We start from the raw sequence: 23459 nt of genomic DNA, 5'->3' as shown, positions 1-23459 counted from the left end.
GGAAAAAACTGGTGAAGGATGCAGACTTTTAAATGAGTAGAAAAGACAGTGGATGTGTTCTATATAGTGAAGAGCCCAGGTAAAAACCACAGGGTTTTCATTTTAAGTCATTATGAGGTAGGATGATCTTTATCAGGGAAAACAGGGGTAATTCCTGCTGTGAGAGGGGAATTAGATGAGAAAATAACACTGATTCTTTTAATTTGCTCCCCACTAACAATTTAAGAACAAAAGCTTATTTGACCCTGCTGGCAATTGGAAGTGGAAGAGAGTATTTTACTGATGAAGAAAGCAGTGTGGAGAGTGGAGTCTGCAGGCCTGTAATCCCAGCTACTCAGGAAGCTGAGACAGTATGATTTCAAGTTCAAGGCCAGCCTCAGCAACTCAGTGAGACCCTGTCTCAAAAAACAAAAAAGACTGGGGATGTAGCTCAGTAGTAAAGTGACCCTGGATTTAATTTCCAGTAACCCCCAACCCAACACAAAAAGTCTTTTGACCTTAAAGTCATGATTCTTCCTACCATACTACACCAACTTCCTAGAGGCAGATGATCTGCTAGTCCCTTCTAATTAAAAGCTTATTCTTTCAAAAGGATTCAATTTGAGCTGGGAATATAGCTCAGTTGGCAGAGTGCTTACCTTGAAAGCATAAGGACCTGGGTTTAATCCCCAGCACCACAAAAATAAATAAATAAATAAGGATTTTAAAAAAGACTCAGTTCCACAGTGTTCCATAGAATAAACTTCAGTGTTCCCTGGTATCTCTGTAGCCTTCTCTGGCTCCTGTGAATAGGCTTTGCCATAGCAGACCATTCATCCAAGACAAAAGTCATTATTTTTCTTAACTTGCCATGGAGTTCTATCTGTAGGTAGGTGTTTGGAATGAATGGCTGACTAACCTGATTAGTTTTTAATCACTACTAAAGCTGAGGTAGAGAACAGTGTGGGCAAAATTACCATTCAGCAATGCTCCTGTGGACTCGAGACACTGAGGTCTCAATATCAATTGGGTGGTATCGTAATCCTCGCAGCTCCAGTGTTTCATCCAAAGCTCCCACCACATATAATGCATCATGACGCTCTGACAAAAAGAATATACATATGGTTCAGACAAATGCTGAATGCAACATAATGTTGGAGTTAAAAGCACAGGGTTCATATGTGCTCTTTTGAAAAATGATGGACCTTGCTTGGTGTAGAACAATTGCAAAGAGCTAAGGTAAGGTCCAATTTAGACCTTTAAAGTGTAGCAAGTTATCTGTGTCAGTTCTTCAGTGTGTGGTGCAGTTAGTGTTGGGTACTTTCAAGTGGCTTTTAATGCCAGCCAGGAAGAAAGGTTAAAACTGGACAGCAGAGAACACATGTTGATCAACAGGGCAGGGGGTGGAGGAAATGCTACATGAGAGCCTTCAAACCACAGGCTTATATCCAACATGATAAGCAAACTGATTCCCCAGAATTACCACCCTCACCCCATTCCCAGGATTAGGGCTGTTCTTTCAAGTCCCCAAACTGTGTACAGGGTCGAGAGACAGGTAACACTTGTCCCAGGAGCTTGTTAAGGGTTTGGAATCAGCCCTATAGGGCTGAGAAGTCTCATTTTGCCTTGGGTATTTACTCATGTTCAGGTCCATCTCTACAGCTGTCCAGTACTACTAATACTCGGTTCCAGGAAGCTCATGCAATTCCCCTAAGTGCTCCCCTCCCAGACACTTCAGAGAGCAGTGTTACCTCAAATGAATAAATTCATATAAATTCACTTATGGGTTCAAGAGGCATTGACGGGGACAATTAAATACACTTCATACTACTCAGACAGGTGGAAGGAAGCCAGCCAATGAAACAACTCAAATGGGGAGAAGTGAGTGGTGGAAGATACCTCCAGTGGCTGCTGTGAGCTCAGTTCTGCGGACAAACCCAAGGTATCCTGTCCGAGCCCAGAGTGTCTGAGCAGCATCCCCAAAGCTGAGGCGAGTGTTGAAATGATCAGCTTGAAGAGTCTCACTATCATAGATGGTGTAGTAGCCACTGGCTGTATGGGGACTATTCACCCAGATCTACAAGAAAAGGGCAGTGGTCACATTTCAACAGGAATAGACAACTATATCAATTTAATTTTTCTAGGACAGATTTTTATGATTTTGTAAAATCTCATTTTCACATTAATAACACAATTGCAGCAATAAGGGCAGTTGGCAAACAATATATGCCTGATTTCTGATGATCCTAACATATAGGATGTGACAATATAGGTCACACTATTATTATCCCCATGTTACAGATGAAAAAACAAGGAGTTGAGTAATTTACCTAAGAGGAAAAACTAGAGTTGGCTGGCACTGGGGGCTGCACTGCCTCTCTGGCTCACTTCTCACATGCTTCCAGAGTACCACAACTGTACCAAGCAGCCATCGCTGTGCTTCTGGTATAACTATGGTACAAAGCCCTCAGGGAGATACCACAGGACATTGTGAATAGCAAAAGCTGACAACCATGATAGTAACAGCTGCTATTATTTATTGAGAATTATGAGATAGACACTTTTTGCATTAACTATCATGATTCTCCTTTGTTGTTGAGGTAAGTTGTTTATAAATGCGGGAGAGACCCAGAGAGAACTAACTCGCTCAGTGTTGAGAAGCATAACTGGTGAAGCCCAGCTCACCTGGCTTCTGCAGTTACAAGACTCTTTCCACTAAACTATAAGATCAAACAGTGTCCCTCAAAGATTTGGGGGGAAGAAAAGTTTTTGAATATTTGTATACAAACACTAAAATGGATATATTTTAGAATACAACAACACTTGCATACATTTTGAAAACTTTATATATGTGGCTCCTTTCATTTCCAGCCTTTAATAGGTGGGAACAAATAGGATTTGCAATTTCCTTTCTAGCTAATAGAATGACAGTGGACAGATCTGGGATTACATCTAGTTTGGGAACCTAAATTTTCCCTCCCCCTCCCCCCCCTCCTCCTCCTCTTCTTCTTCTTTTTCTTTCTTTTTTTCTCTCTCTCTCCCCTCCCTCCCTCTCTCTCTCCCTCCCTCCCTCCCCACTGGAAATTGAACCCAGGGCTTTGCACATAACTGACAAAGTATTGTACACACTGAGCTACATCCCTAGCCCTAAATCTTCACTAGATCTCATCTCAATCTCCCCTCCCTGTTTACTTCAGACTCCTGCCTTATAGAAAATGAACTATTCACAATGAAGGAAGTTAAGTTCACAGTTTTACTAGCTTTTAGAAACGTGAACTCTAAAGTCTTTTGCTACTGACTTTCCAGAGTAAAAATAAAAGGAATACCCACCTCACCCAGGTGAGAGTCTCCAACAGGCCCTTTGGTCTCAGGATTAACAATAACCACTTTCACTCCAGGTAAAATCTAAGAATCAAAGGGAAAATACAAACATTGGGTTTGAGTAAATCTAATGACCCCTAGGAAATGTGCCATGACCTGCTGGTGATGTGGGAGTGGCAAAAATAGGAGAAGCTGATGGAAGTAACCATCACTGAAGTACCTGACCTGAGGGGTTAACTGGGGACATCCTGTGTTTTGCTCCAACTGAATCTTCCTCAGCTCAGGGGAGACCAGAAGTCTAATAAGATTCACCCTCAAAAATAAAACAGAGAGGGGCTGGGGTTGTGGCTCATAGTTAGAGTGTTCACCTAGCGTGGGTAAGGCTTTGGGTTTGATCCTCAGCACCACATAAAAATAAATAAATAAAAATAAAGGCATTGTGTCCACCTATAACTAAAAAAATAGTAAAAAAACTTATATAAAAAATAAATTAAGACAGGGAACCAGTCTACTATCTCTTTAGAGGAATGAGAAACTGCTGACCAGGACCACCAACAAGATTCTGTAGAATAACTTAAGCACATAACCTCCCTTTTTCATGATCTGTCTAGTTCACAGGAAGGACAGTATAAACCCCGTAAAACAGAAACTCTAAGAGCAGGGAGGGATAGTCTGAGAGATTCCACTGCAGCCATCAGCTAGGGCTACAGTGAGGGGAACTGCATGAGTAAGAGAGGACAGCATGAGGGCAGTTTTACAGAGGAACAAAAAGACATCCATGTTCCTGGAATTATGAAAGACATCCTTACGTGCCGGGGATCTTCCGCAGGACAAAAAGGAAGAAATAGGTGCTGGCTAAAAGAATGGCCCAAAGCTTACCAAAAGAAAGACCTCTCTGGTCACCTGTATCCTGCCCTCTTGAATCTTTTTTCTTTCTTTCTTTTTTTAATATTTGTTTAATTGTCAATGGACCTTTATTTTACTTATTTATATATGGTGCTGAGAATCAAACCCAGTGCCTCACATGCTAGGCAAGCGCTCTACCACTGAGCCACAACCCCATTCTTGAATCTCTTTTTTTATGTTGGCTTTCTATAGTCTGAAGTTACTCCAGAAACCCTACTATGATTATTTGGACTCAAATATCTAAAACCTTGAGGAAGGAAGAGAAGAAAACCACTCCCTTTAACCTGGGCCAGGACCTGCACTCATTCTTGTTCCAGTGGCATGCTTAACTCTGGACTGTGGCAAACACAGATTTGATGAGGCAATACTGACCCCATGCCATTGTGAGGAGTTCACAAGGGCAAAGAGAAATCAGAGTCAGCTCCCATGGGACTGACACATCATACATCATACAGAGCAAGCCCCTAGTGAAAAAACTGTCTTCCACATATAAATTCTCACTTTAACCAAGAAACCTTAACCTATGGGGTGCACTCTCCAGTATGTTTAATCTCTTCTCCACTCTGACTTTTCTTTCAACTTTAATATTTATAAAGACAGACCTGGCTGTTTTTAAGCTTTGTTCTTCTATCCACCTTGTATATAATAAACATTCCATTTTGCTGGTTTGCCAATAAAAATAACTTTCCACTGGATTTTTAAAAAATTTATGTAAAGTCAGAAGGTCCAGCATCCTTGTTTATGTACCCATGTGAGTTTCAAAGTATTAGCTAAGATGAAACTGTCGAATTATTTGCAGATTTCAAATAAGTCTTGCCTTTGATACAAGTATTTCACTTGGCTTCAAGTCTCTTTAGAGTGACCCACCTTGCCACAAGGCCCACCATCTCAACAATTTAGCAGGAGAAAGTACCTTTCCAGACTCTGAGAGCAGCAGACTCTGGGGAGCACCCCGTTCCACAAGACGAACCCTGCAGAGGAACAGTGGTTAATGTATTCAAGCATCTCTAAAAAATGATTTTACCGTATCTACTACCTTCCCATGACCCCTAATTGGTCTCTCCTCCTTCAAGGGCAGGGTTTCTCTAACTCAGCACTACTGACATTCTGGTTCACATAATTTTTGTTGCAGGGTGTTTAGCAACAATCCCTAGCCTCTACCCACTAGATGTCAGTAGCAACCCTTTTCTTGACAACCCAAAACATCTCCAGACATTGTCAAATGTCCTTGGGGTGAGGGGCAAATCTCCTAGGGTAAGAATACTGCCTAAGAGAGGCCTGCCACCTGTGCAGGTTGGGTCCTTGCCTGAGACACACCAGGAAACGTGCACCAGTGGGGCCTGGGAAAAGGTCTAGGAGTCCTGTCCAGTGGTCACCTTGAGACAGAACTAAAATTTCCTTATACAGTGAGGAGGAGATGACAGGTTTTCACCCATGGGGTTCAGGTAAAGTCTTGTTTCAAAAACCCAACTCTGCCTCATTTATCATGCCTATCCTATCTTTTCTATTTTTAGACTTTCAGAGGAAAGAGACTATACATTTTACTTTAATTTATATCAGTCACAAAGTATTTTTACACAGGCAAAAAGCATTACATTTTAATATTAAAGAATAGTGCAACCACTGTGAGAATTAAAGCTTTCTTTTTATAAATGAAAATCTTATTGTGAATAAATGATAAAAATGAATTTCTTCCCATGCTGCTACTGGGAGATACAAATATAAAAGGAAAGAAGGGAAATGCTGGCTTTGAGGATCAGAATTCTTTGTGTTCTTTCCCTATTAGATTTCCTAAGCATAATCAATCCTACGTACCTGTCATGTCTTAATGATTTCAGATCTACATATACAGTAGTTGGATCAGGCCCTGAGGTTCCCTAAAGAAAAACAAATCAATGCAGTTAATTTTAAAATTTAAATGAGCCATCTTTTCCTTACTTCACATTTCCAAATCAAGAAATAGGTAATCAAAAAAAGAAAGAAAAGAAATAGATAATTTAGCCATATGCACAAAACACCCCCTCTATTTTATTATTTACATATATGTGTAAAATTAAAAAGCAAAATTTTACATATAGAAAATAAAAAGCAAATTATGTGGATGCATATATATGTTTTATATATCTATAATTTTTTTTTTAATTTTATTTTTTGACATGCTGGGAATTGAACCCAGAATCTTGTACATGTTAGGTAAGCACTCTTTATTTATTTTTTGCAATACTGGGTATTGAACCCAGGGTTGCTCAATCACATGAAATCCTTAGCTTCTCTCTTTATTCCATTTCTTTATTGGTGCATTATAATAATGGGATTCATTGTTGTATATTTGTACATGCACATGATATAACCATATAATTTGGTCAATATCATTTATTCCCTAGTATTTCCCTTTTTCCTCATCCTCCTCCCTCCCTCCTCAGCTCTCCCATATTTTTTAAAATTTTCTCATTAGCTGCGGAAGCTGGCCTTGAACTTATGATCCTCCTACCTCAGCCTTCCAAGTCACTGGGATTTACAGGTCTGCACTACCACTCCTGGTCGTCCACTCTATTTTAAAAGCTACTTTCTCTTCAACCAAGTGAGGCAGGATAGAAAAGACTACTTCCTGAAGTTTTTTTTCCCCTTTCCTTCCCTAGGAGGCCTCCTGCCCTCCCTTCACCACAGATTATAGCAGAATTGAAACATTATCAAGCTGAAGAGGATTTCCACCCCTGGGCTCCAAGCAGGAATGAGAGAAGCCACCATCCCATGGATTTTCAAAATCAATACTGCCACAGCTGATAGTAAGGGTCCTCGGTGGGGCTGCAAGGTGAAAGCACCATGATGTTTCCTGAAAGTCACATGACTACAGTCAGAGAAAACCCAAAAGTATCCATCTGCATATCCCTTTTACTCTCACTCTTGTCCACACCTATATCTGCCTTTTTAGCCTCCAAATTGCATAAAATCAGTTTTGGTCCCTTTTCTATGATTCACCCCCAAGTTGCCATCTGACTGAAAAGGAGAATACTGGCTTATTTGTGTTTTGTTTTCAATGGGGGAAAAGTGCAAAATATGGAGAAGACAGATAAATAAAATCCAAATAGGACTCAGAAAGTTTCTTGATTCATCATCACAGACCACATCACTACTACCAAGAGTAAGCATTTACACTGGTGCCTGTCTGCCAGGCCCACTCTAAATGTTCTGACCTACTAACCCTTTGATTCTGCAAAAAACCTTGTGAAGTATGAGATTGTTGTTTTATTTTACAAAGAGAAAAATGAAACAAAGAGAGGACAAAATAAAAAGCCCAAAGTCCAACAGCAAGTGAGCTGAACTAGAGCTCAAGCTTAGTAGTCTGCCCTATGCTTGGGGCACCTCACATTCCTTCTTTGTTTGCTAGCATACTAGATTTTTTTTTTTTTTTAATTTTAGCTTTTAGTTGGACACAATATCTTTATTTTATTTATTTATTTTTATGCTGAGGATCAAACCCAGGGCCTCGTACGTGCTAGGCGAGCGCTCTGCCGCTGAGCCACAACCTCAGCCCCTAGCATACTAGATTTTGACCTCACCTGTAAACATATTGCTACGTTGACTCTTGATCCAAAAGTGGTACTGACGGCTCGAGGGGACAGACCAATGTCTTTAAAGAGCTTGGAGAAGGACTGCTGGAGGGCAATGCGGGGCCGCTCCTCTGCCACCACCACACAGGTCCGGATGCAGGAGAGGTTAATCCCCCTTGTCTATAAGATACCCATGCCATAAGCTGAGTTAGTAGGATCAGAAGAGAACTGAATAGGTAGAATCACTGCTCTCTCTTTGGTCAGGAAAATCTGAGGAAATATTTTCTTGGCCCATACACACAGAAAAAAACAGCTTTTAGAAAAGAAGAAAATACAAACATTCCATTAAAATAATTACCCACATATAAATCTGCTCGTTCTCTATTTCTTTCCTCTTTTATCTAAAAATCTTAGACTTTTCAATAATACATTCTATCTTTTCTCATTTCTGAACCTTAGATTTCTTCCTATTTTCTGGGACTAAGAGAAAAATAAATCTAGAACTTTGGATATCTAACCTTTTGTCTCTTTTTCATTCTTGAAGTCATACTTCTCAAAGAAAATTCAGTATTTTCCAACTTTCTCGTATGACAGAAATATTATCACTGTATACACACATAAATGAGCTACCTTTAGCTACGGGACAGTCTCCAATCTCTCATATTTTGAGGTTTTAAATTCTATTGGGAAAATTCTATGGGAGGTTATAGTTCCCTTTTATCTTTCAATCAGTTTTGCCTTCTCCACAAAGACCCAGGTTAGACTCTGAAAGTATACACTAAATTAGGAAGTAAGAAGGGTTAAACTTCTTAAAGTTTACAAAATATCCATTAATTGTCTGGCTAGAAACAGGCAAATATGTCTGCTAACTCTTACTCTGGTATTAGCATGCCCTGGCCCCTTATTTTAAAATCTCTTAGAACTGGTTACTTGTGGTAGTTGCTTCTTACCTTTAGCACCTCCACTTGGTTTCCCAATCCTTTAGTGCAAAGCTCCATTACTGAGTAGGAGCAGAAAGTGTCCCTTATTTTGTACTGGTTGACAGTGGTGAGCCAGAGGAAAAGGTTATTTTCTAACTCCATAGGAGGAATTAAGATGGACTGGTGACCTGAATAGACACTGTAATGAAGAAAGGCAAAAGCTGATATTATCAATTCATCCTAAGATGTTTCAAAATGTCATAAACTTGGCAAATATTTACTGAGTGGGAAGGATAGTAGAGGGGTCGCATTAGATTGAAGATCTAAGAATCAACCTTATTCCCTTGCAATTCACAAGATACAGTAATCATAAAATAAAGCAGACTGTAGTAGGTGTGGTAACAGATGTGAATAAAGGGCACAGAGTTCACAAAATAAAGAGCAATTCATTCAAGCTAAGAAAGCTGGGGCAAAGGTGGTAGGGTTCACTGAGTAGGTAGCACTAGAGCTGGGGCTTAAAGGAGTAGGAATTTGAGTGGCTGGGAGTGAGAACAGGGGCAATATATTTCATGCAGAAGAAAAGCATATGCATTAGATTGGCAGCCATTATGAAGTCAAACAACAACAAGTGCTGGCGAGGATGTGGGGAAAAGGGTACACTTGTACATTGCTGGTGGGACTGCAAATTGGTGCAGCCAATTTGGAAAGCAGTATGGAGATTTCTTGGAAAGCTGGGAATGGAGCCACCATTTGACCCAGCTATTCCCCTTCTCGGTCTATTCCCTAAAGACCTAAAAAGAGCATGCTACAGGGACACTGCTACATCGATGTTCATAGCAGCACAATTCACAATAGCTAGACTGTGGAACCAACCTAGATGCCCTTCAATGGATGAATGGATAAAAAAAATGTGGCATTTATACACAATGGAGTATTACTCTGCATTAAAAAATGACAAAATCATAGAATTTACAGGGAAATGGATGGCATTAGAGCAGATTATGCTAAGTGAAGCTAGCCAATCCCTAAAAAACAAATGCCAAATGTCTTCTTTGATATAAGGAGAGTAACTAAAAACAGAGTAGGATCGAAGAGCATGAGAAGAAGATTAACATTAAACAGGGATGAGAGGTGGGAGGGAAAGGGAGAGAGAAGGGAAAATGCATGGAAATGGAAGGAGACCCTCAGAGTTATACAAAAGTACATACAAGAGGAAGTGAGGGGAAGGGGAAAAATAATATAAGGGGGACAAACGAATGTCAGTAGAGGGAGCAGAGAGAGAAGAGGGGAGGAGAAGGGAGGGGAGGGGAGGGGAGGGGGGATAGTAGAGGATAGGAAAGGCAGCAGAATACAACAGACACTAGTATGGCAATATGTAAATCAATGGATGTGTAACTGATGTGATTCTGCAATCTGTATATGGGGTAAAAATGGGAGCTCATAACCCACTTGAATCAAATTGTGAAATATGATATATCAAGAACTATGTAATGTTTTGAACAGCCAACAATAAAAAATTAAAAAAAAAAAAAAAAAGAGGGATAAAAAAAAAAAAAAAAAAAAAAGCATATGCAAAGGCAAAGAAATATGGAGTATGTAAAGCTGTCAGAAATAGCATTCTAGTCAGGCACAGTGGTGCACGCCTATAATCCCCATTTGACTCAGGAGGCTGGAGGCAGGAGAATTCCAAGTTCAAAGCTAGACTTGGCAACTTAGCAAAGCCCTAAGTAACTTAGTGAGACCTTGTCTCAAAATAAAAAATTAATTTTTATTAATAGGAATGTGGCTCAGTGGTTAAGTGCCCCTGGGTTCAATCCCCATACCACAAACAAAAGAAAAAAAAGAAATAGCATTCTAGTGAAATCCTAGGGCACAGGGTACAAGGAGAAAGTGAGGCCAAAAGAGCAGGGGCCAAACTATAAAAGAGCTTAACTGTCTTATGAAGAAAGTCAGTCTTTACTCTTAAAAGTGTGGCTTTAAGTTGGGGCAAAACCAGCAACTCGGGAGTAGGGATGGGAGACTTGAACCATTGAAAATTGAGAGACAGAAGTGGTTACAGCAATAGTGAAGGTAAAGGATAATGTGGGCCTGAACCCTGACATTGAAGTCAGAATAAAAAGAAAGGAATGGCAGAGTCACATATCATATATATAATCTAGATCAGAATCACCAGGAGCTCAGGAATCCTGCATTTTTGTGATTGCTACCTCTGGAGACTGAAGTTATTAGGTCTGGGTAATCCTTATTAATTATTTTTTCCACAACAGATGGGTAATATGCCAATGTCATAACTAGATTTGAGGGAGGCATATCTGACAATGGTGTGAAAACCCAGTCATACAATATGAGCCACAAAAGGAGCTGTTTTTAATTCTGAAAGACCCAGAAATAATAATAAAAAAAAAAATAATAATAGTTATTCTTATTATTTTTGTGTGTGTTGGGGTGTACTGGGGATTGAATCTAGTGTGATCCACTGAGCCATTCTCAGCCTTTTAATATTTTTTATTTTGAGACAGGGTTTCACTAAGTTGCTGAGGAAAGCTTCAAATCTGTGATTCTCCTGCCTCAGCTTCCTGAGATTACAAGTATGTGCCAGTGCTACACACAAAGGCACAGGAATAACTGAGCCAAAGGAAAGAATATTTCATTAGATGTGAGACATAAAGATATAGAAGTTGAAAATAATGCTCAAGTTCCTATTTCGGGTACCTTAGTAGACAAACCTACCCTAACAAAGATGGGCATGTAGAAGGAGGATGTTACAGGCATTTTTGAAGCATTCATAATGTCAACCCAGAAGGTGAAGATGCAGTTCTGAGATAAGGTTTTCTGGGCAGATGGTGGAAGATGGGACCTGCTATTTCTCAAAAAGCAATCTGCCTAGGGCAAACATGCCACTTCCCAGCCACATGCTGTCATCCTATCCCATCATATTCCTTTCTGCCAAGCTTAGGGGGTATATTCTGGCTGTCAAAACATGTCATATTTTATCCAAGAATCATCCTTTTATTTGGCTCTGTTTCTAAAACAAGAATTACAGGATGGAGCAGAGAACAGGTAACAAGATCACTGCCATTTTGTATGAGGCAAAAATCTAACAGAAGTTGTTGGACTCAGTGGTGCATGCCTGTAATTCCAGCAACTAGGAAGGCTGAAGCAGGAGGATTACAAGTCAAAGCCAGCCTGGGTAACTTGGAAAGACCCTGTCTCAAAATAAAAAATAAAAAGGACTGGGGATGTAGCTCGGTGGTAGAGCACTTGTCTAGCACGTGTGAGGCCCTGATGTGTCAATTCCCAATACCAAAACAAACTAACAGAACGGAAAAGGGGGAATACAAATAAAACTAAACAACGTCAGATACAGATAAGGTGCATAAATTCTAGAAACATCAGCATTTTACTGAAACATTATAGAATTTAGGAGAGCAAAAGGAAGAAGAAGATTGTTATATTCCAAGTATACCCCACACATACTGTTTCTTTGGCTTTTTCATCCCTACCTGCAGAGACACCAGAGTGCAAAGCCAAGTCCACAGTAAGGGTCAAGGCAGATGGCGATCTGCCGAGAAGAATACAACTCACACTGGAGCTTGATGGCTCTACAAAGAGCATTAACTGCAGAGTGGGACATCTGCAAAGTAAGGAACATGGAACAGGATGGAACTGGCATCCCACAGACAGAGACACAGCTTTGAAAAGTTTAAATTCCCCAAACTCATCAAACGAATATTTTTTATTTCCTTAAAGTTTAACCTAAATCTAAATTAGACATCACATTTCTATTCATTAGCTAATACTGCATTTTATATGTGAACTTACAACTGCTTACTGACTTTAATGAGAAATCTGATTATTTGTTAGGATCTATGCTAGGTTCAGACACTTCAAAATCCAAATTCCTTGAGATAATGTATTCCGGAAGAGCTGATGCTTTTATTTGAATATAGAAGGGACCCTTGATCCTCCGCCTACTGGCCTCTAGTTCAACCAGTTGGCCTCTACATCTAAAGTCTCCGGGACAGTGGTCATCTCTTTTTCTGTGATCTGGCATATCAGCAGACTTTGATGAGTGAGTGAATACACCCAAATAATTTTACCTTCACTCCTGTAAGCATGCCAGTTGTGGAGACACTAAAATCAAGATATGCCAACATCTCAGGTGTAGGTGGTTTATACAGCTGAGGTAACCTTTTCCTGGGTAAATCATCTGCAATGAAAAGAAAAAACATCAATCAGACATGCTGGAACATGAAAACTATTACTCTTCAACTGGTTTTCTGTGGCTTTGCTATGGTTGAATTTAGCTTCTGGAATTTGAAAAGCCTGGGCTTCTCATTTTTAACCAAGCCTCTCTGAGGCAGGTTGGGGTTGAGGACAACATTAGACAATCTAAATACAACAAGTAAATCTACATCAGGTCAATTTATTTAACAGAAGTTTAGTAAGAAGCATACTGCTGTGTTCAAATCCTGGTTCTATTTTTCTCAGCTATGTGGCCTTTGTGTCTGTTTTCCTCTTCTTTAAATGAATCTCTAAAATAATACCTACCTATATAACTGTTGGGAAGTTAATTCACACAAAACACATTAAAGACAACAACTGACTGAGTGCATGCTCAAAAAGCATTAGTTGTTGATATGCTGGTTTCCAATTAAAGTTCATTATTTACAATTTAGTGTATGTTCTATTAATCACGGGAAGCTTTAAAAGTTAGACAGTTTTCCTCCAAGTTTACCTGGAAGACTTTAAGACTGGTAATTTAGAATTGGTAATTTTTTTCTCATTTATGATAATTCTCCCATTTTATGAGTATGTCAACACCAAGGATGTCTGTGACCCAACCATTCAATGTCCATGTCCTAACAGAAAAAATACTGAGTTTTAAATCTCCATGTCATGGGTGCCCATTTCTGGTCAGTCCAAAAACTTTCTCTATCCATCACCTTCGACCTATCATTGTGTAAGGTTGAGTCACTCAAGACCATTCATGTACCTAAAAGAAACCTTACTCTTGTCTGTACCCACAGCCCATATTTTAGGTCTTCCTGCAATGTCACTGAGTCCATTACCACAGCACATCGGTTTGTATCATTAATACCAACACAAATAATATATACCATTTGTGTTATATACGACAGTGCTTCTGCCTTTGAATAACAAATATAAAAATTTAGCTCAGCATCTGGCACACAATAATCACAAATACTATCATCTCTGCATTTAAACCCATATAAATATTGTGGAGGTAGTTACTATAAAGTACTTTATGAAAACAGGGTAGGAGGAAATTAATGGTTAAGAGGTAGGCAATAAGCCAAACTGGCCAGGTCTGCATTTCACTTCTGCAGTTTTTTTTTTTTTTTTTATTGTTGGTTGTTCAAAACATTACATAGTTCTTGATATATCATATTTCACACTTTGATCCAAGTGGGTTATGAACTCCCACTTTTACCCCGTATACTGCAGTTTTCTTAATTTCCCTGTACTTTGGTTGTCTTATCTTTGAAATGAGGGTAAAAATAGCAGCCATCTAGAAGCCAGGCATGGTAATTTACAGGTGTGTACCTATAAACCCAGGTACTCAGGAGGCTGAGGCAGGAGGATCATAAGTTAAAAGTCAGCCTCAGCAACTTAGCAAGACCCTATCTCACAGAAAAAAAAAAAAAAGGCTGGGGATGGAGCTTAGTGGTTAAGTACCCCTGGGCTCACTCCCTGGTACTTAAAACAAACAAACAAACATAGCAGCCAACTAAAAGGATTAGAGTAAGGATAAAATTAGGTAATGTGTTAAGTGAATGACACATCAAAGAGGCTCAGTAACAGATGTTATCATTATGATTCTATGCTAGGTATTTTACATCACTCAATCTTTACAATTCCCATTTTATGGTCAGTTCTATCTAGGTTAGTAAGAATACTCAGAGAGTAGCAAAAACCTGAGAATTTTAAAAGTGGCTGAGTTCAAAACCCATGCTCTTCCCTATTCCACTGATTTTCTATCTATTCCTGGGTCTTACCTCCTTTAATATGAATACCACTTAAAATTCATGCACATTGTGGTTTTCAACCTATTTTCATATTATATCGTATTTGATTTTCTCAATAAATGTGAGTCAGGCAGGGGTAGGCAGTATTTTAGAAAAGAGTAATTTCAAGGTTAGACAGGAAATAATAAAGCTCTAACCAGAAACCAGGTTTTCTGATTCCTTGTAAGATATTGTTTCAACTATATCACACCTGAAAATCATGGATCAGATCATCTCACTATTTTACATGGCCATACATAGAAAAGTAATGGATCACATCCGGCATAAAAACCTAATGAACTTCCAATGATGCCAAGAGTAACTTCTCGGTGCCTGGTTATTACACTGCCGAGTACTTTAGGCTAATTGGATCCTGGGTTTTTGCCTCTATCTTAGCAGATGGAATGTGTGCCATAAAAGCTATGTCAATGTGTTTGGCACAGGATCTAGGAAATCTCAGTAAATGTTCTAGCTCCCATGACAGCTCAGGAGAAATCTCCCTTTTACCTGTGTCAATGATGGCTGGCCAGGTTTTCACATCCACAGCTGCTGCTGCTTCTCGGGACCTTAGTAACCTCATTAGGGTTTGAGTGGTGAGAATACATGCTGCTTTGCTGACCTAGAAAACAAACAGCAATGAGCATCAGGAGGGTTAGCTCTACCTCTGGCTGCTGCTAAAAGCAACTCATACACCATACTAGTCAGGGTAGTATCAGCTTTTCAAAGAATAAAGTCAATATCTTCCTTTTACACTTTGCCCTCTGGAAATATGTAACACTTAATTCTCTCAGAACAGCAGACTTCTTCACAACACAAGCTATTGCTTACAACAGTGATTTTCAAATATTTCATAATTATATTCTCAGTATGGATCCCAGAATCCTGTGATTTTACGAAGACCTGAATAAAGTAAGACATGGATTTTGTATGCTCAGGGAATGAGAGGAGACAGATAAGAATGTCTGGAGTCAGTGTGTGTCAGTCTAGAGAAGGTGGAAAGTGACCAGGCTAGAAAGTATGCTGATGTGAGGACACAAATGCAGACAGACGCTCCCACAGACACTGTCCAGCTATGCACAGAAATGCAAACTGACCTACTTTGCTCAAAAACTGCCTCAATAGAAATAAATTCCCTTCCCTACTTTTCTGACCTACTTTGTAGGATATAACAAGGGCATTCTGTTGAAACAAACTTCAAAATAAAATCATTTGAGGTGAATATGGCTTTTATGCTACAGACTCAAGTTGCTGACAGAGTGGCAGTTCTCAGAGAAACAAATATTAAATAAATTAGGATTCTACAACATTTTAGTACCTTGGCCAAGACTGCCTTCTGCTTTAAAGTACATTAGGATATGATGCAATACAGATTTAACTTCAATTTTCATATGTAAAAATTTCTATCAACTTCAGAACAGGATTTGGATGTCATTTTTTTTCCCCATGTGGTGCTAGGGATCCAGCCCAGGGTGTCATACATGCCATGTGAATGCTCAACCACGGAGCAAAACCTCCAAACCAGGACATCTTTTAATACTATACCAAATGAATTTACAAAACTAACCACACGAAAGTGATCTGCACTTGGGAGGATTTTTTTAACCTTATTTATTTTAATTAGGTATACATGACAGCAGAATGCATTTACCTTTCTATGGTTGTACAAAATGTAGCATCACACCATAATGTGCAGTCATATAGGGTAATGATGTCCATCTCATTCCACTGTCTTTCCTGCTCCCATGCATCCTCCCTTGCCTTCCTCCCCTTTGCCCAAAGTTCCTCCACTTTTCTCATGCCTCCCCCATCCCCATTATGGATCTGCACCTACTTATCAGTTTTTTGGGATTGACTTACTTCGCTTAGTATGATATTCTCCAACTCCATCCACTTACCTGCAAATGCCATAATTTTATTCTTTTTTAATGCTGAGTAATATTCTATTGTGTATATACACCACAGTTTCTTTACCCATTCATCTATTGAAGGGCATCTAGGTTGCTTCCACAGTTTAGCTATTGTGAATTGAGCTGCTATGAACATTGATTGATGTGGCTGCATCACTGTAGTATGCTATTTTTAAGTCCTTTGGGAAATAAATATATATCCTGAGGAATGGGATAGCTGGGTTAAATGGTGGTTCCATTTCAAGTTTTCTAAGGAATCTCCATACTGCTTTCTTTTTTTTTAGAATATATATTTTTTTTAATTTTAATATTTATTTTTTAACTTTCGGCGGACACAACATCTTTGTATGTGGTGCTGAGGATCGAACCCGGGCCGCACACATGTCAGGCGAGCGCGCTACCGCTTAAGCCACATCCCCAGCCCTCCATACTGCTTTCCAGATGGGTTGCACCAATTTGTAGTCCCACCAGCAATGTATGAATGTGCCTCTTCCCCCACATCCTTGCCAACATTTATTGTCCGTATTCTTGTTAGCTACCATTCTGACTGGAGTGAGATGAAATCTCAAGAGTAGTTTTTATTTGTATTTCTCTAATTACTAGAAATGTTGAATATTTTTTCATATATCTGTTGATTGAATGTATCTTCTTCTGAAAAGTGTCTGTTCAGCTCTTTAGCCCATTTACTGATTGGGTTGTTTGGTTTTTTGGTGTTAAGTATTTTGAGTTCTTTATGTATCCTGGAGATTAGTGCTCTGATGTGTGTATGGCAAAAATTTGCTCCTAAAATGAAGGCTCTCTGTTCACCTCATTGATTGTTTCTTTTGCTGAGAAGAAGCTTTTTAGTTTAAGTCTATCCCATTTATTAATTTTTGATTTTATTTCTTGCACTTTAGGATTCTTGTTAAGGAAGTAATGCAATATGATGGAGATTTGGGCTGACTTTTTCTTCTATTAGATGCAGGGTCTCTGGTTTAATTCCTAGGTCCTTGATCCACTTTGTGTTGAGTTTTGTGCATGGTGAGAGGGGTTTCATTTCATTTGTTGCATATGAATTTCCAGTTTTCCCAGCACCACTTGTTGAAGAGGCAATCTTTTCTCCAATGTATGTTTTTGGTGCCTTTGTCTAATAAGATAACTGTAATTATGTGGGTTAGTCTCTCTGTGTCCTGTATTCTGTACCAGTGGTCTACCAGTTTATTTTGATGCCAATACCATGCTGTTTTTGTTACTACTGCTCTGTAGTGTAGTTTAAGGTCTGGTATAGTAATGCCTCCTGCTTCACTCTTCTTGCTAAGGATTGCTTTAGCTATTCTGGGTCTCCTATTTTTCCAGATAAATTTCATGACTGCTTTTTCTGTTTCTATAAGGAATGTCACTGGGATTTTGATTGGAATTGCATTAAATCTGTATAACGCTTTTGGTAGTATGGTCATTTTGACAATATTAATTCTGCCTATCCAAGAACAAGGGGAGATCTTTCCATCTTCTAAGGTCTTTTTTAATTTCTATAGTGTTCTGTAGTTTTCATTGTAGAGGTCTTTTGCCTCTTTTATTAGGTTGATTCCCAAGTTTTTTTTTTTTTGAGGCTATTGTAAATGGAGTAGTTTTCCTCGTTTCTCTTTCAGAGGATTTGTCACTGATTTATGGGTGTTGATTTTGTACCCTGCTACTTTGCTGAATTCATTTACTAGTTCTAGAAGTTTTCTGGTAGAATTTCTTGGGTCTTCTAGGTATAGAATCATATAATCGGCAAATAAAAGGCAGCAGAACACAACAGACACTAGTATGGCAATATGTAAATCAATGGATGTGTAACTGATGTGATTCTGCAATCTGTATACGGGGTAAAAATGGGAGTTCATAACCCACTTGAATCAAAGTGTGAAATATGATATATCAAGAACTATGTAATGTTTTGAGCAACCAACAATAAAAATTAAAAAAATAAAAAATAAAAAATAAATAAAAATATGAAAAAATATATATATAATCGGCAAATAGTACTAATTTGAGTTCTTCTTATCTGTATCCCTTTAACTTCTTTTATCTAATTGCTCTGGCCAGTGTTTCAAGAACTATGTTAAACAGAAATGGTGAAAGATAGCTTCCCTGTCTTGTTCCAGTTTTTAGAAAAAAAATGCATTAATTTTTTCCCCATTTAGAATGATATTGGTCTGGGGCTTAGCACAGATAGATAGCTTTTACAATGTTGAGATATGTGCCTATTATCCCTAGTTTTTCTAGTGTTTTGAACATGAAGGGGTGCTGTATTTTGTCAAATGCTTTTTCTGTGTGTATGGAAATGATCATATGGTTCTTATCTTTAAGTCTATTGATGTGATGAGTTAAATTTATTGATTTCTGTGTGTTGAACCAACCTTGCATCCCTCGGATGAACTCCACTTGAACATGGTGCACTATGTTTTTGTATTTGATACGCCAGAATTTTTTTGAGAATTTTTGCATCTAGGTTCATTAGAGATATTAGTCTAAAGTTTTCTTTCTTTGATGTGTCTGCCTGGTTTTGGAATCAGGGTGATATTGGCCTCATAGAATGAGTTTGGAAGTGCTCTCTCTTTTTCCTATTTCCTGAAATAACTTGAAAAGTATTGGTATTAGTTCTTCTTTAAAGGTCTTGTAGAACTCGGCTATGTCTCCATCTGGTCCTGGGCTTTTCTTGGGTGGTAGGCCTCTAATGACATCTTCTATTTCATCACTTGAAATTGATCTATTTAAATTGTGTATATCATCCTGATTCAATTTGTGCAAATCATATGACTCTAGAAGTCTGTCAATGTGTTCGATATTTTCTATTTTATTGGAGTACAAGTTTTCAAAATAATTTCTAATTATCTTCTGTATTTCTGTAGTATCTGTTGTGATATTTACTTTTTCATCATGTATATTGGTAATCTGAATTTTCTCTTTCCTTCTCTTCGTTAGCATAGCTAAGGATTTGTCAATTTTATTTGTTTTTTCAAAGAACCAACTTTTTGTTTTGTCCATTTTTTCAATTGTTTCTTTTGTTTCAATTTCATTGATTTCAGCTCTGATTTTAATTATTTCCTGTCTTCTACTGCTTTGGGTGTTGATTTGTTCTTTCTCTAGGGCTTTCAGATATAATGTTAAGTCATTTATTTGTTTATTTTTTCTTCTTTTAAGGAATGAACTCCATAGTATCCCAGAGATTTTGATTTTGATACATTGTATTTGTGTTCTCATTCACCTCTAAGAATTTTTTAATTTCCTTGATGTCTTTTTCAACCCATTATTCATTCAATAACATATTATTTATTCTCCAGATATTGGAGTAACTTTTATTTCTTATTTATCATTGATTTCTAATTTCATTCCATTATGATCTGATAGATTGCAGGTTAGTATCTCTACTTTTTTATATTTGCTAAGAGTTGCTTTGTGGCATAATATATGGTCTATTTTAGAGAAGGATCCATGTGCTGCTGAGAAGAAAGTGAATTGAAGGATGAAATAGTCTATATATGTCAATTAAGTCTAAGTTATTAATTGTATTATTGAGTTCTATAGTTTCGTTGTTCAGCTTTTGTTTAGACTATCTATCCAGAGGTGAAAGAGGTGTGTTAAAATCTCCCTGAATTATTGTGTTGTGGTCTATTTGACTCTTGAACTTGAGAAGAGTTTGTTTGATGAACGTAGACACTCCATTGTTTGGGGCATATAAATTTTTGTTGTTGTTATTATGTCTTGTTGATGAATGGTTCCCTTAAGCAGTATGAAATGTCCTTCTTAATCCCTTTTGATTACGTTGGCTTGAAGTCTAATTTATTTGATGATGATGATGGAAACCCCTGCTTGCTTCTGCAGTCCATGTGAGTGGTATGATTTTTCCCAACCTTTCACCTTTAGTCTGTGGATGTCTTTTCCTATGAAATGAGTTTCTTGGAGGCAGCATATCGTTTTTTTTTTTTGTTGTTGTTGTTTGTTTGTTTTTAAATTAAATCTGCCAGTCTGTCTTTTGATTGGTGAACTTAGGCAATTAGCATTCAGGGTGATTATTGATTATTATCATACACATGATTTGTATTGCCATTTTTGTTTATTTTTGGTATTTATCTTGACCTGGTTTCTCCTTTGATTAGTTTTTGCTTTTACCTCCTTTTGCTGATTTTCATTGTTGTTCTGAATATTTTGCTGAGGCTTTCGAGTTGTAAATTCTTTTAACTTTTGTTTATCATGGAAGGTTTTTACTTCATCATTAAATCTAAAGCTTAATTTTGCTGGATATAAGATTCTTGGTTGGCATCCACTTTCGTTCAGAGGTTGATATATGTTGTTCCAGGATCTTCTAGCTTTCAGGATCTGGGTTCAAAAATCTCCACATATTCTAAATGGTTCCTCCCATATGTAATCTGATTCCTTTCTTTTGTGGCTTTTAATATTCTCTCCTTATTCTGCATGCTAGGCATTTTCATTATAATGTGCCTTGGTGTAGATCTATTGTGATTTTGTACATTTGGCATAATGTAAGCCTCTTGAATTTGGTTTTCCAATTCATTCTTTATGTTTGGAAATTTTTCTGATATTATTTCATTGAATAGATTGCTCATTCCTTTGGTTTGGAACTTCCTTCCTCTATCCCAATAACTCTTAAATTTGGTGTTTTTATGCTATCCCATATTTTTTGAATGTTCTGCTCATGGTTTCTGACCATTTTTACTGTGTTGTCTACATTCTTTTCAAGATCATATATTTTGTCTTCATTGTTTGAGGTCCTATTTTCCAAGTGGTCTAATCTGTTGGTGATGCTTTCAATTAAACTTTTAATTTGGTTTATTATTACTTTCATATCAAGGATTTGTTTTTTTAAGAACCTCTATCTCCCTATTGAAATAATCTTTTGCTTCCTGTATTTTTTAATGTAGCTAACTGTCAAAATGATCTTTTGCTGCCTGTATTTGCTCTCTTGTATCATCCTTTTATTTGCAGAACATTTTAATCATGTACATCCTGAACTCCTTCTCTGTCATTCATAGCTATGTGGCTATGGATTCTAATAATGTGGTATCTTGATATGTTTGGGGCACTTTCTTCCCTTGTCTTTTCATATTGCTTGTGTGTCTTCCCTTCTAGCACTGTGGATCTGAGGCGTTACCATTTTTACCCTATAGGCTTATAGTGTTCCTGTAGGGATCTAATACTTCTCCTTTAAGGTGAAGGACAATGTTATCAGATTCCCAATATAACAGTATACACCCTAAAAACAAATGTTTGTTATTAAGATGTTTAGAGTTTGGTCATAATGTACAGAAATGGTGAATTCAATTATTATCTACAATATACTCAGTAGGTTGTAAAAAGATTTACAGTTTCTGATGGTGGACAAAGAACTGAGGGTGAGGAGTAGGATGATATGCTCAGGAGGTAGGAGGTGAGGATATAGGATATATCTTAAGAAGTGTGAAAGAGAAATCCAAAGAAGAAGATTTCATTACTGATGTATAGAAATACATTTGGTTTATGGGTACTGATTTTGTATCCTGCTGAATTCATTAATTAATCCTAGAAGTTTTTTGGATTGAAGACAGTGGAGTACATAAAACAAACACACATATATATTAAGAAAAATCAAAAAATGTTAAAATAGAAGAAATTGGTGGGATAAAAGGAAAAAATATATATACAACATAGCTATAATATACTATTCAGATGTCCTAGTTCTCAAAATCCTAATTCATGCAAAGTACTTGGTTTCACATATGTTGGAGATGTGAGGGCAGAAGAATGGCGGGGGCCGGGGGGGGAATCTTGAAGGATGAAACAGGATTGCTTTTGATTTGGAAATCCATATCGTTCCTGCTTCCCTTCTCATCCAATAGGTGGGGTCGGCTGTTGTTAGCTGGTATCTCTGCCCTCAGAATGGTGGGGGAAACCAGGGTGTCACTGTAACGGGGTAGTAGCTGCTGGGAGAGGGGGAAAGTTAGAAACTGGGTACCTGGCCAGCCGGAGTTCCAAACTGGGTGTTGCCTCTGCTGAAGATAGTGATGAAAGTGACCCAAGATGGAGGCATCTTTCAGCGGTGGGCTGTCAGGTTGTGTGTGGGGGAGCCGAGTGACAATGAGACAATGAGTTCAGAGACAAGCTCTGTGGCTACAGTGTGTGGCTGTCGGATGACTTCAGAGCCTATGTGAGGTTCTTGGGTGCAGGGAGGCTACTACCAGCAGGGAACTATCTCCACTGCTGAAGAGTCCCAAGACAGCGGCAACTAGAAGAGCCTCACGTTGGTAGATGGGGGTCCTCATGGGAGTGTCAGCTGGAGTTCCTGTGTGTGGAAAGCTGCCGGGTGGCCAGCGTGAGAATGGTTTTGGTGATTTCTGCTGTGGGGGGGGGGGCATAGCTGAAAGTTCTGTGTGGATGTTGATGGTGTCTGCTCAGGTACCCAATTGTGTGGACAAGTAATTGGGAGATCTACTCTGATGCTGTGACCTGGAGCCTTGGACAGGCACAGTGGTTGTGATTCCCATGCAGAAGCAGGAATATCGCTCACAGAGAAGCAGTATTCTCACCACTTGAGTCCCAGGTCATGGAGCGACACAGAATACTGACTTCCTCTGACCCGCCATCATCTCCCTTGACAATATTAATTTTGCCTATCAAGAGCATGGGAGATGTTTCCATCTTCTAAAGTTTCTTCAATTTCCTTCTTTAGTGTTCTTTAGTTTTCATTGTAGAGGTCTTTCACCTCCTTTGTTGATTCCCAAGCATTTTATTTTTTTGAGGCTATTGTGAATGGGGTAGTTTTCCTAATTTCTCTTTCAAAGGATTCATTACTGATGTATAGAAATGCATTTGGTTTATGGGTATGAT

The 23459-nt window shown here is 38.4% G+C and overlaps 1 protein-coding gene and 1 non-coding gene across 4 annotated transcripts in view; both read right to left on the bottom strand.

Annotated features, from left to right (window-relative positions):
- The window catches only part of Dip2b (disco interacting protein 2 homolog B), a 236713-nt gene that overhangs the window by 5288 nt on the left and 207966 nt on the right, over positions 1 to 23459 (bottom strand). For all 3 annotated transcript variants that reach the window (XM_046435717.1, XM_046435718.1, XM_046435720.1), the window contains 10 exons: positions 15214 to 15325; positions 12778 to 12887; positions 12181 to 12311; positions 8708 to 8876; positions 7767 to 7937; positions 6022 to 6083; positions 5120 to 5177; positions 3310 to 3384; positions 1879 to 2056; positions 957 to 1080 (listed from right to left, as the gene is read on the bottom strand). In XM_046435717.1, coding sequence (XP_046291673.1) covers positions 957 to 1080; positions 1879 to 2056; positions 3310 to 3384; positions 5120 to 5177; positions 6022 to 6083; positions 7767 to 7937; positions 8708 to 8876; positions 12181 to 12311; positions 12778 to 12887; positions 15214 to 15325 — 1190 coding nt within the window. The remainder of the gene's footprint in view (positions 1 to 956; positions 1081 to 1878; positions 2057 to 3309; positions 3385 to 5119; positions 5178 to 6021; positions 6084 to 7766; positions 7938 to 8707; positions 8877 to 12180; positions 12312 to 12777; positions 12888 to 15213; positions 15326 to 23459) is intronic.
- On the bottom strand, positions 10939 to 11038 carry LOC124087511 (small nucleolar RNA U13). Its single transcript, XR_006850102.1, has one exon. It is a non-coding gene; the product is annotated as a small nucleolar RNA U13 (small nucleolar RNA).

Source organism: Marmota monax, unplaced genomic scaffold (assembly GCF_021218885.2).
Source record: "Marmota monax isolate L192 unplaced genomic scaffold, Marmota_monax_Labrador192_F-V1.1 WCK01_AAM20220418_F8-fsc00012, whole genome shotgun sequence".
Taxonomy (NCBI): Eukaryota; Metazoa; Chordata; class Mammalia; order Rodentia; family Sciuridae; genus Marmota; species Marmota monax.
The sequence above is the reverse complement of the archived record's forward strand: the minus strand, read 5'-3'. Positions and strand labels throughout refer to the sequence as shown.